This window comes from Martes martes, assembly GCF_963455335.1.
Source record: "Martes martes genome assembly, chromosome: 10".
NCBI lineage: Eukaryota > Metazoa > Chordata > Mammalia > Carnivora > Mustelidae > Martes > Martes martes.
Window position 1 is genome coordinate 101,840,285 of NC_137898.1, and position 12,425 is coordinate 101,852,709.

Sequence of the window (12,425 nt, forward strand, 5' to 3'; positions counted from 1 at the left end):
AACACAAGCAGGGGGAGTGGGAGAGGGAGAAGCAGGCTTCCCAGTGCGAGGCTTGATCCCAGGACCCTGGGATCACGACCTGAGCCTAAGAAAGAGGCCTCACCGCTGAGCCACCCAGGCGCCTCTGCTTTTCTTTTCTTTTTGGCTTTTCTTTTCCACTTCTGTAATCTGCTTCTCCCTTGGTGGAATTTTCTTCTCTCTTTATGAAGTTTTATCTTTTCCAGTCAGCCTGTCCCTTCCTCCCTTTTCTGGCCACTTCCCCGCTCCAGGGTTTAACAAGGAGATATCAGGAATCGTCAGTTTCTGGGTTGCTAACCCGGGGATTAGGGTAATTCTTTTCTGCTCAGGGTTAGATTCCTACTCAAGCTGCTTCTTCATTCAAGGTGTAACCTTAGTTTGTCTTCTGCTGCTGTTTCTAGACCTGCTTCATTGATCTGTCACAATTAGTCACCCTCTTTCCAGACAAGGAGGCACCTTTTCTCATTTAAGTTCCTCAGCTCTCCAGATTTTTTAGGCAGATGGCTGCCCTAAAAATGGCAGATGAAATCTGAGACACAGGAAAGTTATTATGAAAACTTTTTCCTTGAGAGTCCTCTGCGTCCATAGTTCATGCTGGGTGTAATTTTGCAGGAAGAGCATTAGACTTAAGAGTCACAAAAGTTTCGGTTTTTACCAGCTGTGCAACGTTGGGCAAATCACTTACCTTCTCTGGGCTCTTAGTATCCTCTTAGCAAGACTTCATGGGACTATTGGGGAGGCGAACTGGGTTGAGCTAGTAGCTTACATGGGCAAGGTTGATGTCCTGCTTCTTCTTGAAGTTCTTCAAAGTGTAGGCATCATTAAACATGGAGATTTGTTTGGGCTGGTTTATTTTAGGTGGGTGTCCGGAGAAAGCTACAAACTAGAAAAGGCACAGAGATCCTTGTGCTAATGTTTGACTAAAAACTGAGGGTATAAACTGGAGGACTTTTTGTCGGAGAGGGGCTTAAGGCATTCGGAGTGTTTTGGAGTCAGGAATCCGGTCTAGGCCCCGTGGCCCCAGGGAGGTGCTGGGGAAGCGGAATCATTGCGAGGTGATTTCAACAATCACTTCCCAGGCCAGCGGGAAGCCTGCTTAGAAAAAAACGGTGTGTGTTGGGGGCCAGACCCAAAGCAGCCTGGGACATTCCAGATTGGTATCACATCCTTTGGCTGGTTCTGAGACCATCCAGAGGCCAGAACCCCATCAGAGGAACTGGAAAGTAGGGAGCGGACTGCAGGGTTTGGAACGAAGCGCAGACTGCCTGTAGCACAGAAGGCGGGAGGGAGGAGAGGAGGAGGGCAGTAGGGAGCTGAGGCCCCACCTCATTCCAGCAAAGTGCGGCAGCGGAGCAGGGGTGAGTCAGAGGCACCGGCGCTCAGCCTCCCAGTAGGTGAGGGGCTGGCGCTTCTCTCCGGGGAGCAGCGCGGTTCTGTTCTTACCGGGGTGGCCTTGGCAGGCTGCTGGAGCCCTCGGTCTGCCCGGTCTGGTCTGCGCGGCCAGGGCTGGGTTCCCTCATGTATGGCAAGAGCCCTTCGCGTGCTGGGCTGCTCCTCCTTGGCATACAGCTCACAGGTAAGAGCCGGCGGGCTTCTCTCAGCCTCTGCTCCTTCCCTGCCTATCCCAGAGAGTTAGCTAAGTGCCTCCGAAGTCACAAGAGCTTTGTTGGGGAGCCTGAGCCACAGTGGCTGTTCGTTCTGGTTTTGACTTTACTGAAAACTGAAGTTGGTGGCTTGTTTTTGGAGGACTGATTTTGGACAAACAGGTTTAGGTGTGTTTCGGCAGCTAGTGATTTGGGCACAGAGAGGGCTTTTTAATCTCAGGTTACAAGTCTTTTTTCTTTTTTTTTCCGTCTGGCTACTCTCAACCTCCCACTGCAGGCAAGACTTGGCACCAGGATTTCTGTGTGTGGGTCTCATTTGGGACTCGCAGCAGCCCTGGAAAAGCGGAGAATTTAAGGAGAGAGGGCCCTCCCCCCACCCCCCGTAATTTTGAAACTGCCCCAACGTGCAAGTTCTCAGTGTAAATGTCATGGTAAAAAAAAAAAAACCAACAAAAACAACAACAACAAAAAAAAAACAAAAAACGCCACGTGGTATAGAAGTTCCAGGGGTGCAAGGAGAAGCTGGGTTGCATGAACTCAATTTCTGCAGAAGGCTACCAACAGTGTGACATCATGACCTAACAAGGACCCTGTCCAGAAAACTTCTAGGGGACCATGACTCACATGCTACATCATGCTTAATCTGAATCCATGTCTGATTCATGTTATGATTAGTTTTGATTTGTTTGTTTCTGCTTTCAATTTTATTTGCCGACCTCTGTAGTTCGTTAGAACAGCTTGGAGTGGGCACCCTGAGGCTGGGGTACGGTGCCGTGGAGAAAGTGAGGGCACTAAGAAGGCTCGCTGAGTGGTATTCTGTGTTGTTCTATGGCATGGGAAGGTCCCAGGGGCATGTAGGTGGGAGTATGCAGACTCAGGATGAAGTAAGTTTGAGAGCTGGGGCATCTCTGGTTTCGTGCCTCGCTCGGACGTTTATTTTGGCAGTGTCCCCAGAAATTCTCTTAATACACATCTTCCCTTTCTCTTTTCTTGGCGGCAGCCCTTTGGCCGATAGCAGCGGTGGAAATTTACACCTCCCAAGTGCTAGAGGCTGTCAACGGGACAGATGTTCGGTTAAAGTGCACTTTCTCCAGCTTTGCCCCCGTGGGTGATGCTCTGACGGTGACCTGGAACTTCCGGCCTCGAGATGGGGGGCCCGAGCAGTTTGTAAGTAGATTATTGTCATTGGCCAGGGGACCTTGGTTGGGAGAATAAGCCAGTTTGTTTCTCCTCGCCCTCCCTTTGCTTTTCTTAGCAACAAGTGCAGGGCAAAGCTGAGAAACAATTCTTGGGACAGAGACAGAACTGCGAGGTCCATCAGTGGGAGAGCAAGAGGTTCTTTTTTTTTTTTTTTTTAAGATTTTATTTATTTATTTGACAGCGAGAGAGAGCACCTGCAGGAGAAGTGGGAGTGGGAGAGGGAGAAGCAGGAGTCCCACCGAGCAGGGAGCCCAGTGCTGGGGTCCATCCCAGGACCCGGGATCATGACCGGAGCTGAAGGCAGATGCTCAACGACTGAGCCACCCAGGCGCCCCAAGAGCAGAGATTCTAGGCGGAGAGCTGCAGATGGGGCAGTGAGTCTGGCCCCCTCCACTTCCACCTCCCTGCCCACGTACTGAAGAAGACTTTTGGCTGCTTCTGCCTTCTAGGTATTCTACTACCACGTGGATCCCTTCAAACCCATGAGTGGGCGTTTCAAGGATCGGGTGGCCTGGGATGGGAACCCTGAGCGCTATGACGTCTCCATCATCCTGTGGAAGTTGCAGTTTGATGACAATGGGACATACACCTGCCAGGTGAAGAACCCGCCTGACGTTGATGGACTGATAGGGGAGATTCGGCTCAGCGTCGTGCACACTGGTAGGTCGTGCGGGGTTGTGGGGGAACGGTTTGGGGAAGGGTGAGAGTGGGTCGAAAAGAGGGGGGTAACCTTTTGTGACGGTTGAAAGGGTGGAGAGTGGGGCTAGCCCTTCAGATCCGCAATCTACAGAGGGAGACTGAGGAGTCGAGGGGTAAAAAGAGAAAGGCTTTGTTTGGCTGTGGAAAGAGAGAGTTAAGCAAACTGAGGAGGGAATCTGTTACAGAAATGGCATTGAGACTGTAAAACGGAAAGGAAGCAATTCTCTGGTAAAAGGCTAACATCAGATCCGTTCATTCACTCATTTATTCTCCAGATATTTATTGAGTACCTACTCTGTGTCAGGCACTGTCCCACACTTGACCCACACTAGCTCATTTAACTCATATGACCATCCCAGGCGGCACATACCAATATCGAAAGCTCTCCTTTATTAAGTCCTGCAACATGCCAGCGGTTTTGCATACGTCCATCTTTATTTTATTTTATTTTTTTTAAAAGATTTTATTTATTTACTTGACAGACAGAGATCACAAGTAGGCAGAGAGGCAGGTAGAGAGAGAGGAGGAAGCAGGCTCCCTGCTGAGCAGAGAGCCCAATGCGGGGCTCGATCCCAGGACCCTGGGATCATGACCGGAGCTGAAGGCAGAGGCTTTAACCCGCTGAGCCACCCAGGGACCCCTACTTCCATCTTTATATATCACATCAGTTTATTGTGCTCTCAGTGCTCCCCATTTTACTAATGAGGAAACTGAGGCTCACAGAGATTAAGTCACTTGTCCAGATTCATGGAGCTGATACACGGAGCCATTTAGAACTCAAACCCAAGCATCTTTAACTCCAAAGCTGTACGAGTGCACCGTATTGCTTGCAATCCTGTAAAGGCAAACCCGGGAACTGTGCCAGATAATAAAAAGCAAAGACCATAAAACTTCAGAGCTGTAAATCTGGGTTTGAGCCACTGTTATCATTTACCAACTGTCAATAAATCTTTTCTTTCTCTCCTTACACTAAGAATAATAGAGCAAGGATTATCGTAAGGATAAAATGAGATAATAGATGTAAAAATTCCCTAGATTCTCACCTGCACTGAAAAAAATATGTTTGCATTGAAAATGATAATAGCGACCACATATTGAGTGTTTATTGCATGTAGACACACCATGGAACAATTTACACAAAATTTTTTTTTAGTTTATTTATTTTAGTGGTTGCTACACCCAGTGTGGGGCTTGAACTCACAACCCTGAGATCAAGAATTGTGCGCTCTTCTGACTGAGCCAGCCAGGCACCCCAGGAATAGGTTTTTTTAAAAAATAAGAACTCAAGAAATGGATATTGTTACCGCTGTTTAATACCTTGAAGAAACTGAGACTCAAATAAGTTAATTACCCCAAATCACACAGCTAGTAAGTGGTGGAGCTGGAATTTGGACCTAATTCTCTTTGGTGCGTGCTCTTAACCAATGCGCGTAATATTACTACCCAAAATGTATAAGCCTGTAAAGTGGTAGGGTTTCCTCCTTTCATTCCTAGTATCATCCTTGGGGCCCCATCAATAGATCTGTGTGACCTTGGAGAAGTCATTTGAATACCGAAAGGAGTAATAGAATGTCCTGGGACCTCAGTTTCTGAATTCATCTGCATCTAACCTGCATGAACAGGTTAGACAAGAACATGTGGTTCTTAAACATATGGTGATCACGGCTCTGAGAATCTAATGAAATCTCTAACTCTGCTTCCCACAAAAATGTACACATACACATAATATGACATGGGGTTTGTGGACTTGCAGGCCCCCTTTCTCCCCATCCTCCTTCACGGACTCCAGGCTGGGAACCCCTGGGCTAGACATTTTTCTTTTTTTTTTTTTTTTTTGAAGATTTTATTTATTTATTTGTCAGAGAGAGAGAGAGAGTGAGCACAGGCAGACAGAGTGGCAGAGGGAGAAGCAGGCTCCCTGCGGAGCAAGGAGCCCGATGTGGGACTCGATCCCAGGACGCTGGGATCAAGACCTGAGCCGAAGGCAGCCACTCAACCAACTGAGCCACCCAGGCATCCCAGATATTTTTCTTTTTTTTAATTTTAATTTTATTTTTTATTTTTTTAGACATTTTTTCCTAATGTCTTTTCTGGCTCTGAGGGTTTACTGAAGTTTATTTATTTAATTAAAAAACGATTTTTTAAAAAGATCTTATTTATTTGTTTGACACAGAGAGTACAAGTAGGGAGAGCTGCAGGCAGAGGGAGGGGGAGAAGCAGGCTCCCTCCTGAGTAGGGAGCCCAATGCAGGGCTCTATCCCAGGACCCTGGGATCATGACCTGAGTTGAACGCAGATGCTTAACCAATTGAGCCACCCAGGCAACCCTTTAAAAAAAGATTTTTTTAAAAAAAGATTTTATTTATTCATTTGACAGAAAGATCACAAGTGGGCAGAGAGGCAGGCAGAGAGAGACGGGGAAGCAGGCTCCCTGCTGAGCAGAGAGCCCGATTTGGGACTCGATCCCAGGACCCTGAGATCATGACCTGAGCCGAAGGCAGAGGCTTAACCCCTGAGCCACCCAGGCGCCCCTAAAAAAAGATTTTATTTATTTGACAGCACAGAGGGAGAAGGAGAAGCAGACTCCCCGCTGAGCAGGGACTCAGGTCTCCATCCCAGGACCCTGAGATCATGACCTGAGCTGAAAGCAAATGCTTAGCGGACTGAACCACCCAGGCACCCTGGGTTTACTGAAACCTAAATCAGAAATCAGACTAAAAGCCAAGAGACCCAGGCTTCACAGATTCTGCCTGGTTTAGGGACCTTTCCCTCTAGGTTCCCTCTTGCATCATTTTATCTACTAGACTATAGTTACTGATTAACTTGCCTATCCTCCGGGTGGGCAAGAGTTCCCTGAAGGTAATGCCTTTTTTGGCTTTGTATTTCCATTGCAGTGTCTGAACATAGTAGGTCCTTAATAAGCTGGAATCAATGACTGACTGAATGCCAGAGGTGAGAGGGAGTTGAGGAGAAACAGCTCTGGGTTTGATGAGGTCAGCAATCACCTTATCCCACAAAGTGGTTCAACTGGCTCCGTGGTTCTGGAAGTTTCAGGCTGCATCAGAATCACCTGGAGGACATGTTAAAACAGATTGCTGGGCCCCGCCCCGCCATTCAGCAGGCGCCTGATAGTTTTCATTTCAAAGTTCTTAAGAGTGCGCTGCTGCTACTCCTGGCACCGTAGTTTGAGAACCACTAAAGTAATTCATGTGGCTTGCTTATTGCTCCTAGAGGTCCCATGGTAATATGGTGAGAGAAAGGAAGATTCCATTTAGTGGTGAAAATACATCCTTCTTCTCGCTTTAGGTTTCATCACATCCCTTCTCTTTTTAGAAACATGAGATCCGCCTTTTCTCCTTACAGTCCGCTTCTCTGAGATCTATTTCCTGGCCCTGGCCATTGGCTCTGCCTGTGCACTGATGGTCATAATCGTAATCGTGGTGGTCCTCGTCCAGCATTTCCGGAAGAAACGATGGGCTGAGAGAGCTCATAAAGTGGTGGAGATAAAACCGTAAGGCTGGGCAGTTCTGGGAAGTCTCCTAACACTCTTCTATCGTGACTCTTGGTATTTTAATGATTGTTGAACAGATGTTCTTCCCTCTGAGTAAGTCTTGTAAAAAATTTAAATTCGCAGGATGGATAAATTAGGGTGTGATTTAGTAATCTTTCAGAAGCTTTCTTGATGTTATAGAAGATTTCATTATAGGCTTTATTATGGAGGATTTGATATTATCAGAATCTGCTTACATAAAACTTTTCTAGGCTATTCCTTACTTTTGATGTAAAGTGTACATTTGTGAGGACTGCTGGGCAGTCAGCAGGGGTGCCACAAATCAGTGCCTAGGAAATGCAGCCATGCTGATGGAAGGTATTCAATAAATTCATAGTTTTTGAGATGAAATTGACCTATCATAAATATTCACCTTTTTAATGTTCACAAAGTTATGTGACCATCACCACTAATGCCAGAATTTTCATCACCCTCAAAAGAAACTCCATACCCGTTAGCCATCACCATTGTCCCCTCCACCTACTGCTGGCAGCTACTAATCTTTCTGTGGATATGCATATTGTTCAAAGGTGAGGAGAATGTAGAGTGCCCCCCAAGCTGAGAAGGCACTTTTTTTTTTTTTTTAGATTTTATTTATTTATTTGACAGAGAGAGAGAGAGAGAGATCACAAGTAGGCAGAGAGGCAGGCACAGAGAAAGGAGGAAGCAGGCTCCCTGCCAAGCAGAGAGCCCGATGTGGGGCTCGATCCCAGGACCCTGGGATCATGACCTGAGCTGAAGGCAGAGGCTTTAACCCACTGAGCCACCCAGGTGCCCGAGAAGGCACTTTGAAGCATAAATGAAGTAGGCAGCCCCATACAGAATACACCGAGTTTTATGTTGAGTGATTACTGACAGGGAGGGTCGGGAGGACCACCATCTGGACAGCTGCACAGGTAGTCTCCTCAGAAGTCCCACGTTTTAGTTTGCTGGTTTTATTTATTTGTTTGTTTGACAAAGAGAGAGAGCACAAGTAGGCAGAGCGGTAGGCAGAGGGAGAGGGAGAAGCAGGACCTTGGGATCACGACCTGAGCTGAAGGCAGACACTTAACTGACTGAGCCATCCAGGTGCCCCTCATTTGCTGGTTTTAAAGGAGCGGGACGTGTGGGACAGTGTCAGATACACGTGATTGGTTGCTAACATTTAACCGACTTTCTGGCACCACCTCTGCCTCTGTAGAAAACTCTATTATCTGCACCAGTATCTTAATGGGCCCCTTGAAATCCAGAACAGGCTCCCTGGATATTCTGGTTTTGGAATGTTGAATATGGAGTTTTCACATTTAACTTTTACATTACATCTTCTATATTACTCTAGAACATGTAGCCATGAAGAGGTCATCAAGGAGACTACAACAAGATGGTGGGTCAAAGATAGAGTCAGCATGGCCAACATTCCTACACCTACTCTGGACATTCATGATGATCATACAGTGTGGCTTCTAATGTCTGCTTCTTTGACTTAGTATAATATTTTAGGTTCATCCCTGTAGAGCATATAGTAGTAGGAGTACTACATTCCTTTTTATGGTTGTATAATATTCATTGCATGTACATACCACACTTGGTTATCCATTCAATTGATGGACTTTTAGTTTTTTTTAACTTTTTGGCCAATATGACTAATGTTGCTATGAACATTTATTTATAAATTTTTGCATAGACATGTGTTTTCAACTCTCCTGGGACTAGAATTGTTGGAACATATAGTTACTGTATGTTTACCTTTTTGAGGAATTGCCAGACTGTCTTCTAAAACAGCTACATCGTTGTATACTCCTACCAGCAACATAGGAACTTCTAACTGGTCCGTGTCCTTGACAGCACTTGTCTGACCTTTAGATTATAGCCACCTACTGGGTGTAAAGTGGTATCTCACTGAGGTTTTGATTTGCATTTTCCTAGTGACTAATGATGTTAAGCATCCTTCCATGTGTTTATTGGCCATTTGCATATCTTATTTGGAGATCTATCTATTCAAATATTTTGCCCATTTACAAGTTAGGTTTGTCTTCTGTGGGTTGCCTTTTCACTTTCTTCTTCATGTCCTTTGAAGCACAAAACTTTTAAATTTTGATGAAGTCCCAGTCATCAATTTTTTTCTTTTGTTGCTTCTGCTATTGGTGTCATATCTAAGAAACCATTGGCTAACCCAAGGTCCTGAAGATTTATGATTGTTTTCTTTTTTTTTTTTTAAAGATTTTATTTATTTATTTGACAGACAGAGATCACAAGTAGTCAGAGAGGCAGGCAGAGAGAGAGGGGGAAGCAGGCTCCCCACTGAGCAGAGAGCCTGATGTGGGGCTCAATCCCAGGACCCTGGGATCATGACCTGAGCCAAAGGCAGAGGCTTTAACCCACTGAGCCACCCAGGCGCCCCTTGAGTTAATTTTTGTATATGGAGTGAAGTAGGAGTCCAAATTCATTCTTTTGCAATTGCAGTTTTTTCAGTTGTCCCAGCACTGTTTGTTTCTTTTCCTCAAGAAATATTTACTGAAGTAAAAAGAATTGATTTTAACACGCCCAATGAAGCCAACTCGGACATTAGGGATTGACCACAAAGCAATAAAGATGGCTTCTAGTTCAACACAGAACTTTTTCTTTTTTCTTTTCTGAATAAGGAATGGAATTAGAGGCTGGATACTAATGATAAACTGAGGTGTCTGCCTTACCTCCTTCAGGTTCCCATCTAAAAGTATTCTGAGGCATGTAGAAGTTCAGAGACCCAGAGTCATGTGGAGGCATGTGTATTATTAGATAGATGGCACTAGTGGCGTAGCTTTCTGTAAGCTTGGATCTGTTCCCAGTTGCAGGTAATGCTTCCCAAAACATGGGAGAAGATACATCGCCTGGAGCTTGCTTTCTAAGATTTGCGTCCTTTGTTTCTTATCATTTTCACCTGACATTGGTTTCTACTTCTTTGTTACAGAAAAGAAGAGGAAAGGCTCAATCAAGAAAAAAAGGTCTCCATTTATTTAGAAGACACAGACTAACATTCTTAGATGGTGAGGCTCATAAATGAGTTGATTTCTTTCCTTAGCTTTCTCGTCTGGCCCATCTCTAATGTGGATCTCCCAGATTTTAGGACTGTTAGGTGTTTTCTGCATGAACCTGGAGGAGCCGGGTCAGGGAGATAAAAGTCTTCTACTAGTGTTATGGACAGCTTCCTCTTAGGGTTTTGTGCAAAGGATGAGGCTGCTAGACCGTGCTGCCATTGAAGATGGGAGAATTCTAAGATTATTCGAGGGTTTGTGGGTATGTTTACCACGACCAAGAATAATTCACTTTCAACATGTAAATAAATCTTTATTTTTTTAAATGAAAGAAGTGATATCTGCTTGTTTTATTTTGTTGTAAACCAATCGTGGCATCAAGAGAATGACTCAATAGATATGTCTGACATTTTGACAGAACTTTTATACTACTTGGAATTGATTTCAACTCCATTCATCTAGTTATTGGAACTATGAATCTAATTTTAGTAGTGTATAGTTTTATTTTCCCGTTTTTCAGGTTTTTTTTTTAAAAGATTTTATTTATTTGACAGAGAGAGAGAGAGAGGGATCACAAGTAGGCAGAGAGGCAGGCAGAGAGGGGAGAAGCAAGCTCCCTGCTGAGAGGAGAGCCCGATGGGGGGCTCGATTCCAGGACCCTGAGATCATGACCTGAGCTGAAGGCAGAGGCTTAACCCACTGAGCCACCCAGGTGCCCCCGTTTTCAGGTTTATTATGCTTAAAGGGTAGGATGATTTATTTTTTGTATGATCAGAATTTTTTCTATTTTCTGAAGGAAGTCCACTATTATTATTTGCAAAAAGAGTCACATTTTTGTAGCCTAAAGTTCAGGGAAAGACCTCAAGGATTTATAAAACAGAATATGGAAAGAAATTATTCTGTTGTAAAACCAGAAGAATTTGATATCAGAGAGAGATTTTACTGAGGGCGGTTGCCTTTTTAAAACCAAGCAGATATGGTTTTTATAAAACTTGGATCGACAAAACAAAAAACAAACATCATCTAGGATACTGAAAGGGTCTAACGGTCAGGGTCATGGAAAATGAAGATGGAAATGAAAAGAAATTTAAGGAACTAACACAATCAAGTGCAGTGTGACTGGATGTCCTCACTGGATGGATACTAGGTTTGAACAAACCAGTTGTAAGAAGATTTGGGGGGGACATTGGGAGTCTTAAAAGTGAAAAGTTTGAATATGGATAATATTAGGGAATTACTGTTAATTTTATTAGGTATAATAAAGGTATTATGGTTATGGAGAAAAATGTCCCTATCTTAAGTATACATTTATATGTAATACACATTTATTACATATAAATTTATATATGCTTATATGTAACAAATTAAAAACCAAATAAACATATGGCAAATAATGCAAAAAATGCTTTAAAATTAGATGATGGGCAAATTCTAAACACTCTCTTTTCTATTTTTCTATGTGCTTGATTTTGTTTATAATAAAAGAGGGCAGAGAGAGAGAAAGAGAGAAAGAGAAAGAGAAGGCATGCATGTATGTGCATGTGCTATGGATCTTTCAAATGTCCATGCAAGGCAGAGGCTATGAATTAACGACACTGACACTGAGAAGTATATGACACTGAGAAGTATATAATAAGGGTCAGGAACACATTTTAAAAGTTGAATTAGGAGGAGAACAAGTACATTAAGAATATTTTCCTTCACAGTGGAGAACATGCCTAATAATATATATTTAGTTTGTAATTCCAGGTACCTCTCTGCACTCTTCCCAACTGTGTTATCCGTTTAAGCTTTTATATTTCAGGAAGCTGAAGATTCCCAAGAACAAGAACCCTAGGATAAGCTGAAGTTAACGGAAGATTTCTTTGGCTTTTCCATTCGTGACCTGGCTTCCAACCAGCTCTGCAGTACATAACCATCTTGATGAGCAACATCTCTCTGGAGCTGGCCCTTTTGAGCAGATATCAAACTCACACACAAACTATTACTAAGGTTTTATTTAATTTCAAAGTGCAAACATTTTTCAAATGCTCATTATTAGCCTTTTGTACTAAGAAGCTATATTTTTGCCCTTAGACACTCCTTGTGGATGATTAATTGTACACACATACGTTGGTATCAAATGAGATGAAAGCCAACGTGTCTGTCACAACATTTCCTTTAACATGTTAGTTTCTTTAGAGTAGTGCTTTTGCTACTAAAGTTAATGTGTTTACTCCTTCCTTTTCACTCTTAATTAAAGTGAGCTAATTCTCCCAGCTATTTTTGATTGATTAACAGGAAATCTTAAATTCAAACTGTTAAAGAACAGTTTGATTTTTTGTGGCTATCCTTAAGGATGGGACACATCTTGTTTTATTGA

At 43.8% G+C, this 12,425-nt stretch overlaps 1 protein-coding gene across 1 annotated transcript; it reads left to right on the forward strand.

Annotated features, from left to right (window-relative positions):
• Positions 1–1,346: 1,346 nt before the first annotated feature.
• Positions 1,347–10,400, forward strand: MPZL2 (myelin protein zero like 2). Its single transcript, XM_080815571.1, has 5 exons — positions 1,347–1,594; positions 2,623–2,789; positions 3,272–3,482; positions 6,884–7,031; positions 10,000–10,400. The coding sequence occupies exons 1-5, from the start codon at positions 1,537–1,539 to the stop codon at positions 10,061–10,063; spliced, it is 648 nt and encodes a 215-aa protein (XP_080671697.1). The 5' UTR covers positions 1,347–1,536; the 3' UTR covers positions 10,064–10,400.
• The last annotated feature ends 2,025 nt before the right edge of the window (positions 10,401–12,425 follow it).